At 39.2% G+C, this 26,165-nt stretch overlaps 1 protein-coding gene across 1 annotated transcript in view; it reads left to right on the top strand.

Moving 5' to 3' along the window:
* The window catches only part of Dpp10 (Dipeptidyl peptidase 10), a 355,670-nt gene that overhangs the window by 242,550 nt on the left and 86,955 nt on the right, over positions 1–26,165 (top strand). The window contains exon 6 of the mRNA XM_068226855.1: positions 15,448–15,659. Coding sequence (XP_068082956.1) covers positions 15,448–15,659 — 212 coding nt within the window. The remainder of the gene's footprint in view (positions 1–15,447; positions 15,660–26,165) is intronic.

Below are 26,165 nucleotides of genomic sequence, written 5' to 3'. Positions count from 1 at the left end.
CAATGCTTTGTTGCTGGCATCCATGTGATGATTTTCAATTAGTTCGATCACGTCATGTCGACCCATCTTCCTTTCTTCCGATTTCACGGTAAGAAGATATTTTTCACGGAAATCACGTAATGGATAAATAACGTAATGGATACCTCAGAACATTAGCCGGATTCATGACTGCTCTTTCAAAGGAACCTATGTTAACTGCCTCGCACGGAAAGCTCAAGGTAACGCTCTCGCTTCAACTGGTCAACAGGGCTGTTCACGTCTAGCTATAGCAGGGCCTCTCAAACGCCCAAAATCTCACGCGTGCAGAGCGAGGCGCAAGAGCTCCGTGCACTGTGCATCTGTGTTGCTCGGCATGACTCGGATCAACGCTTCGTCTCTGGGGTACTCGGCTAAGCTCGGCTCTACTCGGCTATACTCGGCTAAACTCAGCGCGGATTTGGAGCGCTACGGCGCAAGTGGGGCAGAGGGAGACAGGCGGAGCGAGCGAGACAGGCGTGAGGAAAGAGAGAGTAAGCGCTATTGCTCCAAATCGAGGAGTGGGGGGTATGCACTCTGGTCAACCAAGCCAAGTCGTCTTTTGCACCGTGCACAGTGCATGCACCACGCGCATGCACCCTGAGAGGCCCTGAGCTATAGGCTAACACGTGCAATCTTATTACAGATTTTCGTATCGCAGGACCTAGCAGCTCGAAATGATAGCTACATTTTGTTTACATTGCTTTCTTATGGTCCCCTCATCCTCTCTGTAAAACGAATACTTGCCGACAAAGCGTTGTAACCCACAAAATGCAATTTTTTCAGGAGAGAAGAAAAACAAATAAACAAGCGAATTGTTTGTGAATGCTTATTCTGCCATTGACAATTAGTTTAAATGAGTTCACTAGTTATTAATGCATAATAATTTTGACAATGTGCGACTTTAAAATCAAGATATAAGAGATGATCGTTGGACGTCCGTGCAAAAAGGTTGTAACTGTAACGGAAGTAGCACATTTTTGCGGGTTACAACGTTTATACTAATGAAAATATCTATAGCTTTTAATATTATTTACAGTTTTTATTCTGTATAAAAATAATGAAACATAAACCACGCTTCTACTTTGCAGTACCCATTGTTAGAGTTCCCATTGTTTAACAGAATTCACTGCACACCAGCAATATTGTTGCGAGAATGTTTTGCAATGATGAATAAACATTACATTGTCACTTCACTTTGTCTTTAAGTTCTTATAAAAACCTCGATATTTTTCACGAATGTATCGACACATGTCTAGCAGATTAGCTTTCTTTTCTGCAGATACAGGCAATACCTCGTTTAATGAATACCATGAGCAATCTGTAAAGAGAGCAAGACACATTTATATGCATATACAGTATATATAATACGTTACATACGTATATAATACAGTCGAGAATTAAAACTCTGATTACGCATTAAAATATAAGATATGAATCTCCCATTATACACGTTGACTTTCTTACATTGGCTTACAATATTTTTGCACCCGCCTGTTCAGCAAGGATTTTCCAGGCACTGATTTGTTATTGTTGGCCAAATATAGTTGCCCCGAATTCCGCTTCTATTTCTTTTCATTCCTCTTCCATTTACTATATTTAATTTTGCGTTTTCGTCCCCTATTTATATCGTTGCACACACTCAGACTTAGCGACACACGACTTTCCTCCTCCATTGATACAACGTTTCTGCACCCGCACGACCCGTGGCGAAATTTAAACAAAAGATAAAAGGCGCTTAACGTACATGTTTGCAACATAACTTCCTACATGCCTCACTCTGACCGCATACCTCGTTTATGCACGGAAACCCAGCATTCTAGAAAAGTGAGGGTTACAACGTTTTTGCCGGCAGGTATTCATTTATTTCATCGTCGGTTTCGATATGACATTATCGATAGTTCCCTTGTAAGAAGAGAGGAAAAAGGATGTGGTTTGATCCTGCACCTCGTCTAGGCATCCGCTAAACTATTCACTACTTTATTAAAATGCGATGTGCCTCAGTAAGAATTGTTTCATGTAAGAATATATATTACATATTATTATTATTATTATTATTATTATTATTATTATTATTATTATTATTATTATATCCGGCTATATGGGTAAATGGTTAGTGTGCTGGTCTTTGCTCACAGGGGTCCCGGGTTCGATTCCCATCAGGGTCGAGAATTTTAACCATCATTGGTTAATTCCGCTGGCACTGAGGCTGGGTGTATGTGTCGTCATCATTTCATCCTCATCACGACGCACAGATCGCCTACGGACGTCAACTCAAAAGACTTGTGCCTGACGAGGCGAATATATTCTCGGATACACTCGGCACTAAAAGCCATACGCCATCCCATTATTCTCGCCGGCCCCATGGTGTAGGATTTGTGCCTGCCACTTACGCGGAGGCCCCAGGTTCGATTCCCGGCCAGGTCAGGAGTTTTTACCTGTACATGAGGGCTGGTTCGAGGTCCTACGTGATTAGAATTGAGGAGCTATCTGTCGGTGAGATAGCGTCCCCGGTCTAGAAAGCCAAGAATAACGACCGAGAGGATTCGTCGTGCTGACCACACGTCACCTCATAATCTCCAGGCCTTCGGGCTGAGCTACGGTCGCTTGGTAGGCCAAAGACCTTCAGGGCTGTAGTGCCATGGTTTTTTTCATTATTATTATTATTATTCTGCTTCTTCCTGTTATTATTCCTGGCCTTCTTCTAATTACTTGGAGTCGGTGTTACATGAGTAGGAAGCCCAGTTAACGGCTGGTTACCTTTTACTCCAAACCTATGTGGAGAGATGTATTCACAATTGTCTGTTTCTGCGCTGAATGTAAATAAAAATGTGTATTAATACGAACACAAGCACCCAGTCTCCCAGCTACAGGAATTAACCAAACACAGCTAAAATCTCTAGCTCGACCGGAAATCCAACCCAGAGCCCTCTAAACAAAGGCCACTACGTTGACTATTCAGCGAAGAAACTAGATTGAATAATGCGCATTATATCGTATTAAATTTAAATTTTGATGCTAATCATAGCCACACGATTATGTGCATTATTCTATCGTAACACACATTTTGTCCTCCCTATACGGTTTACAAAACATGACACTGGAATAGAGTGTCCACGAGGTCGATTCGTTCTTGTGACATTTTTCATTATCAAACAGCTTCCAGCAAGGTTTGATTGATCAACTCTTTGTTGACATAGTAATAATATCTGCGCTCAATAAGACTCACGAAATCCAAAAATAAGACATATTGAAATTTGGTTGAAGTCTTTTGAGATAGGTAAATGTACTCATATATGTTACCTGAGACTGACTGAACCCCTCAATCCAGTATTTAATTCACAGCAGAGCATGGTATTGAATGAAGGGCAACCGGACAGGAAATTTTTAGCTGGACTTTGAGCCACAGTAGAGGGCTTTCGAAGAGGACTTCTGGCGAGGTGATTGATTATGAAATGTTTATTCTGAAGCATTTGTTCTCACAATTGCAGATAGCTGTCATGAGGCTTGTTACACAGATTCCTATACTCTCGTACGTTGACCGATCACCCGTGTCCAACTCTTATAAAACTGTCGAAGTCAATGATTTATTTGTTATTTACCTTTCCCATTCCTTTACTTTCTATTTACTTTCTAAATCAGCATCCTACATCTCCAAAAGCTCGTCTTCCTCCTGCAATCGTGAAGCATATTATTCTAATTTTGTTTAAATAATCATCAGTGAATAACCCGTTCCTCTACAATCACGAGAACACTAGTTATTAAAAGATACGTTCATTAGAATGATGGTTAATACCGTTCTCGTGAATTCAAACTAGAAATGCAGTTTTGCGACGATTTGTTCCAATAGACGTACTGGGCGAGTAGACCGTGCGGTTAGAGGTTTCCCATTTTCACACCAGACAGATGCTGGGGCTGTACATTAATTAAGGCTACAGTCGCTTCTTTCCAACTCCTAGGTCTTTCCTATCCCACCGTCGCCATAAGACTTAGCTGTGTCGGTGCGACGTAAAGCCACTAGCAAAAAAAAAGTTCCAATAGACGTATTGCGACTATCTAGATTAATATTACGGCCGAGAGAGTTGGGAAATGATACGCATTACTATTCAACATCTTGTCCAAACACTAAGGTTAGGATCGCGTAGCTGTGAGCTTACATTCGGGAGACGATGGTGTGTTCGAATCCCACCATCGGCAGCCCTGCAGATGGTTTTTCCTTGTTTCCCACTTTTCACCAAGCAAATGCTAGGACTGTACTTTCATTAAGGTCACATCCTTGAGTCTTCAAAAACCTTCCATATGTTATTGCGACGTTAAATCAGTAGCAAAATATGTATTACGTTTACAGATAGTTATGACGTGGTTACAGACTGTGTTATTATACGAAGAATATTTCTCTAATAGACTATATTATCTATATATATGCGTTGTATCTACCTGAGTACGACTCATTCGCTGAATGGTCAGCCTTGGAGCCTTCAGTTCAGAGGGTTCCAGATTCGATTCCCGGCCGAGGCTGGGATTTTAATCGCGTCTGATTAATTCTTCTGGCTCGGGAACTGGGTGTTTGTGTTTGCCTCCAACACTTTCCTCTTCATATTCAGGCAACACACTGCACTACCAAACACCACAGAAACATGCAATAGTGATTAAATCTCTCCAAATAGCGTTGGCGTCAGGAAGGGCATCCGGCCGTAAAATAGGTCCAAATCAACATGTACTGCACAGTTAGCACCTTCTACCCCACAGGTGTGGGAAAAGCGGTAGAAGAAGACATGTATTATACTTGAAATTGTTCATCTTATTCACAGAATAAATAACGAGTTTTAGGTATTATGTTACCATCAGAAGGAAGAGTAAGGAATTCGTCATTTTCTTCCTGATAGTGGAGATGGTGAGTGTTGAGAAACATCTGAGAATACTTGAACAACCGAAATCATTCTAATTTTCATAAAAGGATGAAAATGAGGCAACTCTAGGAATTTAAGAACAAACTCTCCTCCCGTACGATCACCAATAAAAAACACTTCAGGTAAAAATATGAATCTAAAATACCAGATGAATCAGTTCCGCCTATTTTTTCTTGAACATATACAACCTGCTAGGAATTAAACGTCTCTTAGTCATATCTTACACAATATATTACAGCATTTTTATGCGCATATAGTCTGCTATATGCTTCCCTGTACAATGTAAAAACAGGAGGAGAAACAGCAAGTGAGGTCTATCTTAAAAATACTGTACCCTTTTATGTTTACGGAGTCCAATTAATGGTATGAAATGTTGCTGTATTGTAGCTACAAACTATATCCACCCTTATAGCTGTCGCTGTAGAACTGCATATCTGACTGGTCTTGGTCAAAGGGGCCATTTCTTTTGGGAGAAAAGGCTGGTCGCAGTATCACAGAAGGCGTAATATGTAAGGACCAATTACAGACGACTCGATTTACCATCATTTTTGTACATTCTGATCACATCAAAATGGATACGAAAATGTATCTTTCAAACTATGACACGTAAATGTATACATCAGAGGTGATAGCTTACGTCATATAATAACTGCATTTAAAAAAGGAAAAAAACCGGGCCGTAAGGTTTTAACACACAAGCAAATTCGAAGTGAGATCTCGGTCTCTAAGTAAATACAGAATAACGTACAGAGCTGCGCGCTTCAACTAGTTAGGTGTAATTATATAGCGTAGCGTACGTAGTCACTAATGACTTTTACATTTTTATTCTGTATTCGAGTAGACATCCTTTATGGAAATTTGACTTTTCCTGAAGTCTCAGATATCCCTGTAACAAAGCTGTAATAAATAAAATAGTCATAATAAATATCGCCACTGCCAGCAGCCCTGAAGGTGATTTTCCGTGGTTTCCCATTTTCACCTTAATTAAGGTCACGGTCGCGTCCTTCACACTCCTAGCCATCGCTGCAGTAAGACCAAATTGTACAAAATATCGCCATGTAAGCACCGACTTCAGTCCAATGCATTGTGTAAACAATTGCCAATATTATATTGGACTCATTCGACTAAATCATAGGAGCATACTCCACTCGTCCGAAATGGCCGCAACCGTCTGGGCTTAAGAGAGGTATGATTCTTCAACATACTGTGGAGCCAGTGCAAACCTATCTGCACAATGGAGCACTGTTGTAAAGCAAATCAGGACGTATTAGGATAATGAGTTCATTGATATGATATTGCTCTACAGAGAACCAATATGTAATGCATTGGAAGCACGGCACTTATACCAAGAACGATATCGTGGACGAAGTTTACCAACTGCGGATCCGTTTTTTAGGGTTGAAAGACGCCTGAGTGAAACCACCTGTTCGGGGTGTTCCAATGACGTCTGGTGATAACACTGATAACGAAGTAATGCATAACACAGTTGAGAACAGCTCGCATACTAGCCATTTTGAACACTTGCTTCATTAATCAGCTCACTGTGGGTCAAGTAATCGGATATTCATCCACATCCTATCTCACCTCGGGCTGCAAGAGCTGATTTCTCCATAAACAGCCCTTTTCTAGGCTATCCGACATGGGAACATAGCAACTTACATCAAATGTGAAATGTGATAATGATTACCATTGGTCTTCACTATTGTGGTTCAAACGGGACTGTAATAAATTGATACCGAGCAAGTGCCTATGCGGTTTGGGTCACGTAGCTGTCAGCATGCATTGGGGAGATAGTGGGTTCGAACCTCACTGTTGGCAGCCCTGAGGATGGTTTTCTGTGGTTTCCCATTTTCACACCAGACAAATCCTGGAACTGTACCTTAATTAAGGCCACGGTCGCTTCCTTCTCACTCCTAGTCCTTTTGTATTCCATCGTCGCCATTGTCTGTGTCGGTGCGACGTAAAATAATTGTAATTAAAATAAATGGATAATCTGCCAGCGCAGGTTTTAATCCTCCGAACACAAAACATAGCACTCCGTTGGCCATCGAGGCAACAGAGAAGACTTCTGAAGTCGTCCTTTTACCGTAATATTTCAGTGTCAACCCAGTTCTTGGTCAACATGGAGCGTTCCCTCGTATACACCTAGCAAGATTTCATGCGATTATTCATTAATATCACCTTATTTTTGTTTTTTCAACAACGAATACTGTATATGAATTTCAAGCCATGTACCAAGACTTTCTTATCAGATGACAGGGGAGAAATTTCCACGTTAAGTTTTGAACTACAGATTGTAAAAATCCGAAGGAAATCACCCGGTGTAAATGAAATGTTGCTGGCTATAGCCTCAACGGTCGTTTAAACATTTCTGGCATTTAAAACCTAAGATATAATTACATTTCTAGGTGCTTCTATAATTGAAATAATCATTAAATGATCTTGTTAATAGGCTAACAGCACTTTTTAGTATATACAAACGATTTTATTTAATTTTCCACGATACTAACTCGCCTGAAAGCCATGTGGCACAGCCCACTACAATTTACCGGTTGCGAATTCCTGTCTGAGAGGCATTCTGATAGTAGAACACGATATTCTGACGTGCAGGAAATTGTATTTCTTTACCAGTCTCAAGTAAATTGTCTTGGTCGTTCTCCTACTGTGCCCAGCTTATGAGATTACTTTGTAAAGTACAGTATTGGATGTAACTTACTGATGCTAGCAACATACTCGTTGTTCTAAGCTTCAAAACCACACACACACACACACACACACACACACACACACACACACACACACACACACACACACACACAATAGTTTAACTATATTCGTAGCTCTGAGGCACATAAATATTTTCTTAACAATAGGAGTAGTTTAAGTTTAAAAAAGAAACGTGAATTCTCTTTAGATGTCTTTTCCTTTAGAGCAATTTAGGAAAAACTATATCTACTTCTTGAAGTTAAAGACCGAGCTCAATAGCTGCAGTCACTTAAGTGCGGCCAGTATCCAGTATTCGGGAGATCGTGGGTTCGAACCCCACTGTCGGCAGCCCTGAAGATGGTTTTCCGTAGTTTCCCATTTTCACACCAGGCAAGTGCTGGGGCTGTACCTTAATTAAGGCCACGGCCGCTTCCATCCCACTCCTAGCCCCTTCCTGCCTCATCGTCGCCATAAGACCTATCTGTGTCGGTGCGACGTAAAGCAAATTAAAGAAACTGAAGTTAAAGAATTTCTAAAAATAAACACTTAAAGAACAGACTACAAATGAGTATGTAGCTGTTTTTTTTTTTTTTACCTTTGAACGTTAAACCACTAGCAAAAGAAAACAAGTTTTTAGCTGTTACTGTTCTAAACATACATAACACATCTTCCCAATATTACCAGATTTCACTAGTAAATCATTAGCAAAAATAAACCATGGATTTATGGATTTCTGTATTATAATAATCGGTTTCTATACTTCTACGTATTCGCATGCTTCTACTTTGTGTCTGGAAGTGATATCAAAATATCCCTACGAGAACAATTCACAGCAAAATTTTGTAAACCGCAGTCGTCCTACTACTACTGAGACTGAGTCGTGAAGACATTTTTCTCAGCACTGGAATGTTTTATCATACAAATTGGCTCCACTGGACTCCAGTGTACTGTTTATTCTTGCCTATATTCACGTGCATCTAATATAGGTCATTATTATTATTATTATTATTATTATTATTATTATTACTATTATTATTATTATTATTATTATTATTATTATTATTATTATTTTGTGAATAAAATTATATGGGAACCGCTGTCGGTAATATCATTTATTTCGCCATATTTATCCGTTGTAAGTCAACTCAAGATCGTATAAGTAGTTTTTAGTTTTCATATCTATTTGTATGTTTGTTTGTTCCACCACCATGGGTAAAAGATTGAATAGATCTCGACCAAACTTCATATTTAGGATCTACTCATCTAGGATCAGGTTTGGATATGCATATCATTTTAAAATCACTGAATATACTGGGGGTTTATTGGAATACGAGAAGAGTGTTTTCAATTTTCTCTTACACTATAGATTATATGTAAAATCTGTATACAATATGTGGAACGCCCTTTCAGTTTAAATAATATTTGTTATGTACATAATTTCGCTTACTCTTCAAATGACGGAGCAAATTATTATTTCCTACGGGCTTCATGCTCTGCAGCCAGTGACGGACACCCTCCCATACCTACAGTTATTTAAAAGATCCATAACAGGAGAAAATCAGAAGATGTATAATATTTCCCTCGGCTTGAAAATTAACCCCATCTAATGAACACCGTCGAAACATAAACATGAGGTAGAACTTTTCCCTTTGGTATCTGTCTGTCCGTCTGTCTGTTCGTATATTCCTCAAAATGGCACAGGAGTGTGTTATCAGGTGCATATGATGTAATGCTAATCACATGGAGTTAGTATTCATAGGAAGATTATTCTCGAATATTTTCGTTAACATTGGGTCTTTCAAAAGACTGTATAAAACAAACGTATAAGAATATGTTATTCCCATTTCTTTATGCCATGTACGTATTTATCGTACGATGGATAACGCAGATGATTACAAAAAACTGGATTTTTTGTCCAAGTCCTGTGGGACATGTCTTGCATGTCACTTCAAGGTGGATAACGGGGAAAATTAAAGTGCCATTTTACTCCTTTCGATAGGGGAGATATTAAGGGAGGTATTATCAACGTCAGAACGCCACGCCAGTGGTCACAGATACAATATGCAACCTGAGAACCACGGAATATTTCGCACAACTTCGCACCAGGAACTGTAGCGTACAATCAGTTCGGAAATCGTCCTCTTTCTCTCTCCACTTCGTTTAGCTTCATCTTATTTCACGTTACTGCTAAACGCTTTCGTAGGAAAGTATCATTTTACAGTAACATGTCGCATCAAACGTGTGAATAGAACCATGTTACTTCGCATACATTCCTGAAGGAAACATGTAATCCGCTGCAAATTCCCGAGCGAAGAACGTGCGCAAATGCTTATTATTATTATTATTATTATTATTATTATTATTATTATTATTATTATTATTATTATTATTATTATTATTATTATTATTATTATTATTATTATTATTATCAGTAGTAGTAGTAGTAGTAGTAGTAGTAGTAGTAGTATTTATAGTTATTAGTATTCCTGGATTGAGTCTGAAATCTTCCGATCTTTAACAAACCGAGCGAGTGGCTGCGTGGTTTGGGTGACGAAGCTGTGAGCTTACACACGGAAGATAGTAAGTTCCATGCCCACTCTTGCCAGCCTTGAAAATGGTTTTCCGTGTTTTCCAATTTTAACACCAGGCAAATGCTGGGGCTGTACTTGGCCACGGACGCTTCCTTCCTTCCTTCTCCTAGCCTCTTTCTATCCCATCGTCGCCATAAGATCTACCTGTGTCGGTGCGACGCACAGAGGGGTATTTGGTCCGAAAAGCTGAGCAAAAGTCAATTTTTAAAATGCGAGTAATTCTTGGAATGCATAACTTCCTGAGATATTTCGATAGATGGGCATCGTTGCGGCAGTGGTTTTGTGTGTGTGTGTGTGTGTGTGTGTGTGTGTGTGTGTGTGTGTGTGTGTGTGTGTGTGTGTGTGTGTGTGTGTGTGTGTGTGTGTGTTGTGCACTGACAAGCGGTCGAGCTAGTCTGTAGTTACGTCTCTACTGGCTTGAAGTCACTCTGCGTTTGTAACTGTTGTAAAATGTGTTGTGACGTGAAGAGGGGTGAAAATAGTTATGGATTCTGAAGATCCGAGTATGGCTGTTAACTATAATTAATATCATTCATAATAATTTACTATCTGTGTAAGTAATAAGTCTATTAACATTAACCTGTGGAGCAAAGGATATACTCCTTATAAGTACAGTAATGCAAGGGTTTTGTTATAGTTCAGGGTGTTTCCCTGCATATGTTTTAATGCAGTGCGATAGGAAAATCATTCCTCTACAAGAAATGTTAAAAAATACCCACTGAATACCGCAATTTTGTTTTTTTACGAATTGTTTACAAGAACGATGTGTCATTTATAACCAATGCCATGTTCACAATGAATTGTGAAAGCATTTTTGTTTTATCCTAGGTCCTTGTAAATACAAAATGATGACTATAAAGGGCCTTTATGACCTTATGAAGAGATGTTCTGAGAACAATTTTGTAAAAGATTGGATTTTATGGAAAATTCTATATTATCAGATCCTACCTTCCCTAATGATGAAAAGAAAGGTTTTAAACATAAACTGTATTGCATAAAGTCACAGTTAATGAAAATATGGCTTGCTTCACGCAAAATTTAAAGTACCTTCTCAAAAAACATAATTGGCTGCAAAGTAGCATTACAATTCCATGTTGCAAAACTCGATTTGATAGGCCATCAAAGTCGTTTGTAGAGTTAAGCGAACGCAGTAAAGGCATAAGACACAGCTATTGAGAAGCAAGTTTGACACCTTAGAATTAATGTATGCCAGTCGAATGAAGCTCCGAGAGTCTGCAAATGTTAAGATGTCCAAAAACGGTTAAAGATATTACTTCGACCCCTACACGAGGAGCTACATATAGACAAGCATTAGATCGGAGTATCGCAGAGACTAACAAGACAAAAAAAAACGACTTTCACATATCCAAGCTTTGTCAGACTTTGTGGAAGCTTCGCTGACAAGGAAACATTACGAAATAATTCTCACAGCTGATACTGAGGCTAAACGGCAGTGCTACCCTGTGACTGAATCCTATCAGGTGAATGCCACATGCGCGGAGATTCAACTTCAAGCCTTGCTTAATCACACATGTGCGCGATTAACATATATTTGGAAGAGGTTTTAAATGGTCTTCCACATGATGACATAAAATCATTGGAACTTTCTATAAATGGGGTTGCGATGGTTCACAGCAAATTCAGGAAACGATTTTGTAAAACGATTGGATTTAATGGAAAATTCTATATTATCGCCATTTTTTGCCATTTTTGTTAACGTCGCACCGACACAGATATGTCCTATGGCGACGATGGGATAGGAAAGGTCTAGGAATTGGAAGGAAGCGGCCGTGGCCTTAATTAATGTACAGCCCCGGCATTTGCCTGGTGTGAAAATGGGAAACCACGGAAAACCATCTTCAGGGCTGCCTACAGTGGGGCTCGAACACACTATCTCCCGATTACTGGATACTGGCCGCACTTAAGCGACTGCAGCTATCGAGCTCGGTATTCTATATTATCAGATCCTACCTTCCCTAATATGCCTTTGCTGGCAGGACCTAGTGTTTACAGTGCACTCTTCTGGTATAGGCTACAGCAATTTTGTTACTTTCATAGATCTGTCTCTGTCTTATCCTTGGCTTTGACAATATGAAAGTGACTGAGGTATGAGCGATGCTAGTAATGCCAGTCCTTATGCAGCCAGTCCCTGCTATGAATGGTGTGAAAATGTTGCTCATAGGGTCGGTTGGTGTATGCATTTCAGTGGGCTTGGCAGACTGATATGTAATAGCAACTCTGGCTCGGTGAGGAAACCAACGGGAAACTACCTCACTCCCCATTTCCCTAATTCGCCTCTTCAGTGATGCCTAGGCCATCTATGACAGCTGATGGCAGAGCTGTTGAGGATCCCACCAGCGGAATCGCTAACGTAAAGACCTAATTGTTTGGAAAAATCCTACACCATCATCCCCTCTCTATTTCAGACCAATAAGAATTAGATTTATTCATGAACCAGCTGATGTTACTGAGGAAGAAAATGGTTATGTAACCAGTCAAATTGAAACATTACAAGAACAGAGGGTGATTTATCAATAACACATATATTGCTGCTCACTATGGTAGATGCAAAGGTCTGCAATGATGCAACAGAGACATCATCGACTACATTTGCAAGGCTACCGAAAAAGACTTCAATTACATGTCAAAAACAAAAGTAGTAAATACAGAAGCTTTTCAGTTCAGCCTCCCATACTCCATGTCCGAAGTAGACGTTTCGAATTTCTGTTACATTCGTCCTATAAAATAAACATCAACGGGCGAGTGGCCGTGCGGTTAGGAGCTGCGAGCTTGCATCCGGGAGACAGTGGGTTCGAATCCCACTGTCGGCAGCCCTGAAGATGATTTTCCGTGGTTTCCCATTTGTACACCAGGCAAATGCTGGGGCTGTACCTTAATTAAGGTCACGGCCACGTCCTTCCCAGTCCTAGGCCTTTCCTATCCCATCGTCGCCATTAGACCTATCTGTGTTGGTGCGACGTAAAGCAAATAGTAAAATAATAATAATAATAATAATAATAATAATAATAATAATAATAATAATAATAATAATAATTTGCAGATGACTTGGCAATACTTTCTGAAAATGTGACATCTGCTATAACCCAAGTAAATGTCTTGGAAAGAATCGCCAGCAGAACTGGCTTAAGAATTTCTGCAGAAAAAACAAAATTTTTAACAAATATTTGGGATGCACCAAAATTTCTGAAAAGAGATATTGGCCAAATAGAGATGGTAAAAAAATTCAAATATCTAGGGGAAATAATCCAAGAAAATGGTTTAGAAAAATCTGCAGTAGAGGAGAGGGTACATAAAATGGAGAGAGCTTATGGTGTCACCAAAGATATCTACAATAAAAGATGCCTATCCAAAAATGCAAAAATAAGGCATTACAACACAGTAGCGAAGCCAGAATGCCTATATGCAAGCGAATGTCTGGCATTAAACTATAATTTAAATAAACTAGAAATACTAGAAAGGCGAATAATGAGGAAAATATCAGGCCCACAAAACACAGCAGAAGGTTGGAAATTACGAAGTAATGCTGAAATATATTTAAAAAAACAGAAAATATATCAGATGTAATGAGGAAAAGGAGACTTATGTTTTCTGGACATTTATATCGAATGCAAGATAGTAGATTAACCAGTAAGATTTTCAGATATTTGTGGGGTAAGAAATCAATGACAAGCTGGGTCAATGAAGTAAGAAAGGATTTAGAAAAAAACAATATAACAACAGAAGAAATAAATAATAGAGAAGGCTTTTGGGAAAAAGTATTGAAAACAGAAGGTAGGAAAGTAAAAAAGACTGGTTCAAAGTGGTCTGAAGACAGAAAGAAGAAACATAGTGAACAGATGAAAGCGTACTGGAAGAAAAGGAAAGAAATTGGCACGTGGTCCTCTGGTGGCCCATTCGAAAGAATAATAATAATAATAATAATAATAATAATAATAATAATAATAATAAACACCAAAAAGTGGCAAATCCGTTCAAAAGCGGAAAAGAACATTGTTCATGAGTCACACAAGAACAGTTTCGAGATCGATAGAGATTATTGTAGATGTTCCCAAGCCAGGCTATGGAAATACCAGTAGGAGACTTTTGCAGACCACGAAATATCAGCAGAAATAACAGATGAAGATCTGCAACTCATCTATCGATTCAGGGTTATTCTAGAAGCTATTTTCGATGGACATCAGATAGACATAGACAAATTTTCTGCTTATAGGCCTACTGTTGAAACTGCAAGACTGTATGTTTATTTATATCCATGGCAACCTGTGTCTTCCACTGTAGACAAGATTTTAATAATAATAATAATAATGTTATTTGTTTTACGTCCCACTAACTACTTCTACGGTCTTCGGAGACGCCGAGGCGCCGGAATTTAGTCTTGCAGGAGTTCTTTTACGTGCCAGTAAATCTACCGACACGAGGCTGTCGTATTTGAGCACCTTCAATTACCACCGGTCTGAGCCAGGATCGAACCTGCCAAGTTGGGGTTAGAAGGCCAGCGCCTTAACCGTCTGAGCTACTCAGCCCGGCCACAAGATTTTGATGCATGACTCAACTCTCATTGAACATACCCTCTTACCCATAGGCAGTTTGTCAGAAGAAGCAGCTGAGGCCCTCAATACGCTTTTTCGTCTGTACAGACAAAGTTTTGCCAGGAAATTCTCACGCGAAACATGCAATCTGTACATAATTAACAGACTACTACTGAGATGTGATCCATTAATGACAAGTATGAGACCGAAGCCAAAGAAAACCCGCAAACTTTTCTTAAAAGAAACATTACATTTACCGCTCTCAAGTGCAGGATACATTAGGAAGATCCCTCAAGCTGAAAATGATGATGAAGGGGAGTCCCCAAAAGAAACAGACTGCTCCGATGAACAAGGATGGAAAGCATTATCTGAATAATACCTAGTACTGTAGCTTAAGAAATAAATAAATAATGAATCTCATAATAATCCCATTATGTTATTTTATTCGTTGTGTAATGTATGTAACTACCTGATTATCCTAACACTATGTTCTCTGAGGTCTCGTAGTACAGAAAATACCACAAAATAATTTTGGCCAATTTTTGCAATAAATACCCCTATGTGCCACGTAAAGAAAATTGTAAAAATATTAATAATGTGTCTTTGTTTATAAGTTGTACTTGCACACAGTTTTTGTGGTAACCTAACATTAATGTATGTTATGTCCTGTTGTAGGGACACATTCCCACTGACGCCAACGCCGGACGAAGAGGGACACCCATATTTGTTACTCGCGGACTGGGTCCCGCGGGGTCATTCCGTGGTTATGGTCTACAACTATGACATCTACTACAGGCCTGACCCCAAGGGAGGTCCAAGTTACCGCGTCACGGAGACTGCAGTGCCTGGAGTTATATACAATGGTGTACCCGACTGGCTTTACGAAGGTGAGGCGGGAATTTCTTAAAACAGACTGAGATTTGTATAATATCATAGACTACTCAGAAACTTAACCACCAAGTAGTTAAAGGCGTGGCATTGTATGGAAGTGAAACATGGACGATAACTAACTCAGAAAGAAAGAGAATAGAAGCTTTCGAAATGTGGTGTTACAGAAGAATGCTGAAGGTGAGATGGATAGATCGAATCACGAATGAAGAGATACTGAATTGAATTGGTGAGAGGAGATCGATTTGGCTAAATTTGACGGGAAGAAGGGACAGAATGATAGGACACATTTTAAGACACCCAGGACTTGTGCAGTTGGTTTTTGAAGGAAGTGTAGGCGGTAAGAACGGTAGAGGTGGACCAAGGTATGAATATGCCAAGCAGATTAGAGCAAATGTAGGATGCAGCACTTACGTAGAAATGACATGGAGAGGTGCATCAAACCAGTCTATGGACTGATGACTCAAACAACAACACAGTTAATTGCCCTACCCATTTTTTATCATATAAAATACATTAGTATATTTATTTATTTACTTCCCATAACTATGGACAAAATGTGAGCCTCCGTGGCTCAGGCGGCAGCGCGTCGGCCTCTCACGGCTGGATTCCGTGGTTCAAATCCCGGTCTCTCCATGTGAGATTTGTGCCGGACAAAGCGGAGGCGGAACAGGTTTTCCTCCGGGTACTCTGGTTTTCCCTGTCATCTTTCACTACAGCAACACTCTCCACTATCATTTCATTTCATCTGTCAGTCATTAATCATTGCCCTAGAGGAGTGCGACAGGCTTCGGCAGCCGGCACAATTCCTATCCTCGCCACAAGATGGGGGCTTCATTCATTCCATCCCTGACCCGGTCATTGACTGGAAAACAGATTGTAGGTTTTCATTCAACTATGGAATAAGTGTAATGTTTGCACATATAAACATAAATGAAAATGAAACATCAAAATTTAGATGTACATACACTAATCATTCCTTTTAACAATCATAGCTCAAGGTACAGAAACTGTCACGTTTATAAACGGCAGTTTAGGTTGACCACAAATACAGAAGCAATTGGTCGCTCACTGTGGTGTCACCTCTTGTGGTGACTAAATATTGCAATAGATTCCTTAAGGGCTGGAAGGGTTACATTCTAATACTGTTAGGATTATGCGATTTTTAAATGGTGTTTTTAAACTGAGATGCTATGGTTCCTCTTGCGCGAATCATGGGTCCGATTTCATTCCTCTTGTGAAGAAGTTCAATAATAATAATAATAATAATAATAATAATAATAATAATAATAATAATAGTTACCGTGGTTTGGTGGATTAGCAGAGGTGAAAGAAGGTGCTGGGATGAATAGGTCTCAATATACGAAATTAAAGTTAATTTAAAATTTAACAAGGTTATATTTTCTTTTTAAGATCAAGAAATAACAAATATAACAGGTACTCAGTAGCCTAGCAACAAATCGAGAATGTACAATTGCAGTGTTACAGGATTTGGGCTCCGAGAGCCAGACACATAATTCTTGAGCAATTAGCCCAACTTTAGCCAGATACCAGGTTTGACAACGGGGCAGAAAACCCCAATCATGCCCAGGAGCTCTTGCTCCCTATTACTCAGTAAAGCCTGCTCGAGGCACACAGAAATCAAAATTTTAAGAAAGAGCAACCCGCTCTTAAAGTTCAAGCCTATCAAAGGCCACACCAAACTCCACCTTCAAGCTGACCTCCAAGCACATGAAAACAGGGGTAAAAATACCCAACCTACTGAGGCCTACTCAATAAAGAAACAGGACAATTACATGGCCTCCAAAACACCAACTTGAGAGGAGGCGTCCTTGCACTCCTAATACACTTTATTTAAAACCTATTTGGCACTAGGCCGCATATGCAAGGGCTAATCCCATACTAAAGAGGTGACACGATAGGAAAACTTATTACATTACGAAACGAAGAAAAATGGTTGAGAAAACGTAGTCACCTCAAAAACAATATGAAAGAGAGCTCGAGAGGGTTAGGCACTCTCTATCCCAATTTGTAGTTTAAAGAGATAGAATTTATACCCAGAGTCTATTACATTTTAGAGGAAAATTACATGATAAAAGGTATCGAACCTGCCCCGAGAGTTAAACTGCTGAGCTAGCAAGAAAAGAAGTTATTAAAAGGCCGTTACCTTATTGATGAACCGCTGCCCGACGAAAGAGGCGCTTCCCGCCCCCTGCTACATAATTTACACAATGATAGATGTTACTGAAGTGGCGCAGAGACCCGAAAATCAGCAGTTTATATACCCTCGCGGAACATTCGAGACGTTTCATGAATGATAACACCCGCCCACAAGCATTTTATTGGACGGCCAAAACATTACAAGTCAAAACTGAAGAAGACATCTAGGATCGGAGGAAAATTAATTACAAAAATTACTCATTGGTCGAATTCAAAACTGGCGGAAAAAGAAGGGTTATATAGCCAACCTAAACAATGACTGAAAGAAATTTAACAAAGAACAAACTTATGCATACTAAAATTCTTCAAAAAAAGTTCTTTCACTTCGCACTAGGGTGCACCGTTGTATTTCTTCAGTAGTGCCATCTAGAAGAGAATGTTCACACTTCTCACTACAGAGAAAACAAAAATAAATCGAAAGACAGTTCAGAACTCTTCAAAATTTACAGATAGCGACATCTTCTGATAACTTTTAGAATTAACATGGTTGTTAGAGTTCAGGCTTCCTCCAGTAGAGGAGTTTCAACTGGCGCAAAGTTTGAATTAGCGGCGCGGAGGTGTACCGCCTGGTACAATAATAATATGATGCCGGAATTTCGTCCTGTAACGGAATTCCTCAACGTACAAATAAGGGCCTCTTGTATTTAAGCACTCTTAAATTCCAATTAAATGTCTAGGGGTTCGAACCTATAAACTTGAGCATAGAAGGGAAAAGCGTCAAGACTGTTAACATTATGGCGCTGTAAGACGATCTAGACACGTGGTTGCAGATCACTGGTGATTGATTGATTGATTGATTGATTGATTGATTGATTGATTGATTGATTGATTGATTGATTGATTGATTGATTGATTGATTGATTGATTGATTGATTGATTGATTGATTGATTGATTGATTGATTGATTGATTGATTGATTGATTGATTGATTGATTGATTGATTGATTGATTGATTGATTGATTGATTGATTGATTGATTGATTGATTGATTGATTGATTGATTGATTGATTGATTGATTGTGATGCTGAGTATTTCACTGATATACCGCGTCACCAACGAAGAGGTACTCCGTCGTGCACGGAAGTTATGCTAAATCCTAACCCTGAAAACAACCTATTTCGGTCACAATTTCCAAAATGACTAATGCATAGGTATACCCTCACACGACTGATCATAGCTGACACGGAAAAATGGAAATGTGGACGTGGAATACTTGAAATGAAAAGTCACCTCCTCGTGGTTGGAATTCCACGTAAAATTGGAAGTCTCGTGCCTATGATCACGTTATTAACAATCACGTAAAACAGCAAACTTGTTTGACTTTAATAATAATAATAATAATAATAATAATAATAATCTATATAAATAAAATTGTTTCTGTTTGTCTGTTTGTCTGTCTGTTTGTCTGTTCCACCATCACGTCGAAACGGCTGGATAGATCTCAACCAAACTTCATATTTAGAGTATACTGACCCCGGGGAAGGTTTCGATATGCATATCATTTTAAAATCTTTGAAAAGACGGGGGTTTTATAGGAAAAACGGTTTTCCTCCATTTTCTCTTATACTATTATAGGCAAAATATCGAATTTGTCGTATAAGGACGAGACAAAGCTCAATTTAATCCTCTTGACGCAAAGAACAAAACTCGGTAAGCCCTACGGGCCCGAAAACCATGTTTTAAGGCCCTAAAACCAACCGTTACGGAGATATTGGCACCACACTACCCCTGCTCTAGGAATCGGATAAAGAAATGAACTGCCGTAACCATGGCAACGTCAGCTCCAGGATTCTAGAGCAGTGAGATTATGGATGTACGTTTGGGCATAGCTGTCAACCAAAATAGGTACAAATAAGACTTAATATCTGGGAAAAAAATATACTGTTGTGTAAGGCACTCATAGGACTCCTTTGGGCGGGGATGGAAAGGGGGTGAAGAACGAGTGTAAAAATCTATATAAATAAAATTGTTTCTGTTTGTCTGTCTGTTTGTCTGTTCCACCATCAAGTCGAAACGGCTGGATAGATCTCAACCAAACTTCATATTTAGGGTATACTCATCCCGGAGAAGGTTTTGATATGCATATCATTTTAAAATCCTTGAATAGACAGGGGGTTTATAGGAAAACCAGAATGGTTTTTCCACCATCACGTCGAAACGGCTGGATAGATCTCAACCAAACTTCATATTTAGAGGATACTCATCGCGGGGAAGTTTTCCATATGCATATCATTTTAAAATATTTGAATATATGGGGGGTTTATAGGAAAATCAGAATGGTTTTTCCACCATCACGTCGAAACGGCTGGATGGATCTCAACCAAACATTGTATTTAGAGTATACTAATCCCGGGGAAGGTTTAGCTATGCATATCATTTTAAAATCCTTGAATAGACGGGGGGTTTATAGGAAAACCAGAGTGGTTTTCCCACCATCACGTCGAAACGGCTGGATAGATCTCAGCCAAACTTCATATTTAGAGTATACTCATCCCAGGAAAGGTTCCGATATGCATATAATTTTAAAATCTTTGAATAGACGGGGTGTTTATAGGAAAACCACAGTGGTTTTCCTCTATTTTCTCTTATACTATTGATTTTCTGTAAACTTCGTTTACCGTACGTGAAACGTCTCTTCATTATAAACAACTTTCGTTATGTTCATAATTTACCTTACTCTTCACATGACGGAGAAATTTACAATTTTCTGCTGGTATCATGCTCTGCATTTAGTGACCGACAGACCGACAACGAACCTACAGGTTACCATGGCAACGTCTCTGACTGCATGCCAGTAGGGAAGTAACGTATTGCCATTTTCCTCATCATGCTTTTAAATTCGTGGTTGTTCCTTGGGTAGAAGGCAAGAGAGGCGTCAATCGGCCTATCTGCGGGATATTGGCGGAATATCGTTGGATGTTATAACCGCCTTCGAATAGATTAAGTAATAACACCATTAGTCATCTTCTTATTATTTGTTTACCTAGGAATCAATGGACCTAAATTTCTCCTCTGTTACCGCTTTATTATATCCATAACTAACACTAGCATAATTTATTGAGGGGCATTTGATTTTCCAATACATTAACTTGGCATTTACATATTTGTCGTTATCCGGCTGTCCTCAGTTATAATCCATTTTCTATTACTTTCAACTTTCTTAACTGTATTATTTTCTTCCTTAATTACGCCGTATGTACGCGAGTACTACAAACTACTGGATGTATTTCCACCAATACTCATATTTAGAATACACCTGTCCTTGATAGGTTTTAGGGCAAATATTGTTTCTAAATCCCTGAACTGACTGGGGGTTTATACGAAACCGAAACAGTGATTTTGCACTTCTACAAAATATACACAACCAACGTTAATTTAAATCTACCTGCCTTGGTAGAAATTTATTTCTAAACTTTTTTTCTCATGTGCATCATTTCGATACGAGGGTTAATAAGGGAGATATCATTATCGGACCGTTTTTTTGTACAAGTCCCATCGGACTTAACTCACGAGCGGGTGCATGTAAAGCGTATTCCTTACAACTTGAAAACTACTGAAGACATTCGAACCAAAATTCATATTTAGCATCCACCTGTCCAAAGGTAGGTTTTAAACGTAAATAACATTTCATGTTCCGGAATGGACTGACGGCTTATAGGGAACCGAAATGGTGATTTTACTCTTCCACAATATATACAGAACAAGACCAACCTGACTAGAAATCGACCAAACCTGATGGAATTCCACCTCTAAACCTTTTTTTCATGTGCATTTTTTCGTCAGGAGTATTAATAAGGGAGATATCATGAATGGTCAGTTTTGCACGTTAAGTCCAGCGGACATAGCCAAAAAGGTGTTTTACATGGAGCAGATTCCTTATCTATATAAATCAAATCGTAACGACTGTGTGCCTCTACACTGACTATTTTGGCGAAATTTCCGTACAGCTGTCCGTTTAAGGGGTAATAATGACCATCTGCATAATTTTTGGTTTAGTTTCCTGAAAGTCCTAATTTTTACCCGCCTCGCCCAAAATCCAGATTGCGGCATAATCTGCCAGAAGAAAAAGAAGATAATTGAAATTTGACAAAATTATACGTTTTAGCCTGTAACGAACGGAAAACATCCAAGATCATTAAATTTTTCACTTTTTATCCCCGAAGAATATCGAAATATGCAGGCAATTTTAATGATGGTGCAGACCTTCGGAAATTCCTATCACATAACAGATTGCACAATCTCCGTTCAATTTGGAATGATCTACAACCTTGGTCTTACGACTTTTTGCCGTATCTGTATCCCTTTTACGTTTGATTTTTCTCTATTAATGGATGTTAAGTCAATTTGGAATTTTCACATGCGTAATTCATACCTTCAATTACTTATATGAAATACAGAATCATCAAACTCTTCACGAAAATTGGCCCACCCAGTAGCCATATATGAGCCAAATGCTATGTATATAGCTGTCACATAATTATCCGAAAAGTAATGTAATGTGAGATAATCTTACAAGAACGTTACCTTGTTCCACGTTTCTAACTCAATCTGACCCAAGAATAGATGACATATCGTAGACCAGCCATTTAGGCCACTAAATCCGGCGTGTCTTATGGTATAATCCTTTGTCGATATGACGTACGTTTAGTAGCATTTAATCTGTAAATGAAGGTCTTCAATATTGTAAACACGCATATACTTTCGTATGTCGATCTATATATATTCACTGATGTCGATTTGTAGCGATCGAGAAAGGGTGGGTCTGCTATTGTAATCAGTACTCCCCACACCGACTTTGACTGGCAGTATGAAAGGGTTCCTTCTCCAACTCCTGTGTAACTGTCATTAGTAAGGAAGGCCTACAATTGTAATGAATAGTTCACTTCTCGATTTGACTTGCAGAAGGCAAGTGAGCATGCAGTTTTGTTTAAAACTCCCCTACCCGATTGTGTTTGGCAGTAGGCAAGGGTGCCCGCCATTATAAAGAAATGTCCTCATCGAAAATGTGACTGGCATTAGGCATAGTGGCCTGCTATTTTGATGGAAACTCACCAGCTTGGTGTGACTGGCAGTAAGCTGGCTGGAAGTAGGAAAATGGGCCTGGCATTATAATGATAACTGCACAACTCAATTTCGAGTGATAGTAGGGTAATTGCCTGCCATTATAATAAAAACTGTAATCTGTCTGGAAGTAGGAAATGGAGGCTGCCATTTTAACGAAAACTCCCCAAATCGATTCTGTCCGCATAGTAAGCAATGGGGCTTGCAATTATAATGTAAACTTCCCAACTCGATTGTGAATGGCAGTACTCAAGTGAGCCTGCCGTTATATCACAAATCCATAACAAACACTTTACACTGGAAACAACGTACGGGGACCTCCCCATGCTCTTCCTCGGATAACGCTAAGAGACATGCAATTTTAAAACAATCTTATTTACTGCATGCACACTATTTACTTCGATATTCGAATACAATGTAGAATACCGTAGCGAAGCACGGGTACATTCGCTAGTAATAATAATAATAATAATAATAATAATAATAATCTACGGATTAATTCTTGAAATATGTCAATCTATTCGAAATGATGCATTCATTGTATGGTGTAATATATTTCCTTATAAATATATTTCAAATATATTGAAAATGATCGCTTCTCCTAAGAATTCTTACCGAGGCACGACAGTGATCAGGAAGTCCTCAGTTGAATCTTACATTCCTTCCATTTTTTAAATTTTGAATTTATTTTTGGATCTATCTTGTCACACATCACTTAAACGCCCAATGTCTTCCGGTTCGAATGCACATGGTTTTCTATTTGCTTCTCTAGGATAACTTCAACTTTCCATAGCTAACTTTCTCCAAACCTATATACTTTCTTTTATGTAGTTGAAGCCCTATGAAATAAAGCTCTTACAGGACATCGCTCAGTCCTTTAAAACCATTTTATTTTATTTTCTTCTTCTTTCGAATGGGCCACCAGAGGACCACGTGCCAATTTCAATTCCTTCTTCTTTGTTCTTTCCTTTTCTTCCAGTACGCTTTCATCTGTTCACTATGCTTCTTCTTTCTGTCTTCAGACCACTTTGAACCAGTCTTTTTTACTTTCCTACCTTGGAATCCTTCTATTTTCAATACTTTTTCCCGAAAGCCTTCTCTATTGTTTATTTCTTCTGTTGTTATATTTTTTTTTTCTAAATCCTTTCTTACTTCATTGACCCAGCTTGTCGTTGATTTTTTACCCCACAAATATCTGAAAATCTTACTGGTTAATCTACTATCTTGCATTCGATATAAATGTCCAAAAAACACGTCTCCTTTTCCTCATTACATCTGATATATTTTCTATTTTTTTTATATATATATCAGCATTACTTCGTAATTTCCAACCTTCTGCTGTATTTTGTGGGCCTAATATTTTCCTCATGATTCGCCTTTCTAGTATTTCTAGTTTATCTAAATTATAGTGTAATGCCAGACATTCGCTTGCATATTTTATTTTATTTTATTTTCTCTTTTGCTAGTACCTTAATGTCCCACTACCACATACAGTAAAGATGTTCGACGACGCTGGGATGGCGAAAGGGAAGAACTGTAAATGTATATTGGCCTTAATTGAGGTACAGCCCCAACATATTCCTAGTTTGAAAAGAGAATCCATGAAAAACACCTTCAGGGTTGCCGTCGATGGGGTTCCAATCCATCATCTTCCGAATACAAGATTATAGCTACACAATTCTTACTGTGTGGTCAACTCATTCGGCAATTAATCAAATAATTTTCTCGATTCATCCTCATTTCATCTCATGAGAGTCAGTGAATCCCATTTCCTTTCTTGGACAAGCCGAGAATCGAACTTGGAGATTTATAGAACAGGACGACATTTAACCCGTACGCTGTACGGCAATGGTATTATGTCTGTCTGTAAGTTTTTCTAGTCATCAGCCCGGAGGTAGGAGGATTATCCTGTTATACGGAAACTACAAAATCTGATGGTGACGCTAAAATAAGGCGTAGCCTACTAGGCAAGATGAGGAGTGGGGTAATTTGTCATTTCTTTCCTTACACAAAGTGTTGTTGCAGAATCACTGATCTATGAGTGACACAACTGAAAACAAGTCGTACTCCGTACTTCTTATTCAGCACCACTCTTATTTCTGCATCTTCCATATTGGCAAAGCCATGTATGCAGGTCGCCTTCAATAGATGTGTGCCTAAAAAGAACTGCCCCCCCCCCCCCCCCCCCACCGGAACGAAGACACGAATTTACGTATAGCTATGTAGCTTCAAGGAAGCTAGACTTAGCTCTGGCCTGTGTTAAGAGACGGATAAAAAGTCCCATCCATCTAAAAATAGTAACAGGTGGAGCATCATGCCATCAATAAGAAAATCTTAGTAAATTACACATTTTTTGTGGCTATTTCTAGCCGAGTGCAGCCCTTGTAAGGCAGACCCTCTGATGAGGGTGGGGGCATCTTCCATGTGTAGGTAACTGCGTGTTATTGTGGTGGAGGATAGTGTTATGTGTGGTGTGTGATTTGCAGGGATGTTGGGGACAACACAAATACCCAGCCCCCGGGCAATTGGAATTAACCAATGAAGGTTAAAATCCCCGACCCGGCCGGGAATCGAACCCGGGACCCTCTGAACCGAAGGCCAGTACGCTGACCATTCAGCATAGCAATTCACTTCGAAGCTCTGAAGCAGTTAAAACATAATAATTGCAACATTTTAAGCTTCTCGTAAGCCGGAACATTACTCGTGTGTCTCCCTGAAGTGCATACCTACTACCTCACTTCTGAGCGCCAAGTTCGTTATTAACCATTTGGTTTATGGTATTGCTTTGGTCCAGAATCGTGTGCTGCGGCTAGGTTACGGGGACATCGCGTCTCATGTGAAATCGATAGCAGCCGGTCCCCGAAAGTGAGGGTGGGAGAAACAGATAACTGTGGTGGGAATGTAGTGGTCAGGACAATGAGGGTACAGTCTCAACACAAGTCTGAGTTCTTGACAAAAGTAGGGCAAGCTTTAAATGGAGAAACACATCTAGTAGAAATCGCTTACTTAATTTAATTGCTTGTTCAATTGCATCAACCCGAGAGCGTCTCAATAGATTGTCGTACGTCTTAGAGACTGTATCAAATTAACTTTCAAGCGTTCTAGGAGTATACTGAAATTCAATTCAATGAAAAATCATGAAAATCATGCCATATGAACAGCGGCTGTTCCTGAAGTTTGGTAACGGGGGTTCATGTAATTCTTCTCTATAGCAAATTCGCTC

This window comes from Anabrus simplex, chromosome 3, assembly GCF_040414725.1.
Source record: "Anabrus simplex isolate iqAnaSimp1 chromosome 3, ASM4041472v1, whole genome shotgun sequence".
Lineage (NCBI taxonomy): Eukaryota > Metazoa > Arthropoda > Insecta > Orthoptera > Tettigoniidae > Anabrus > Anabrus simplex.
The sequence above is the reverse complement of the archived record's forward strand: the minus strand, read 5'-3'. Positions and strand labels throughout refer to the sequence as shown.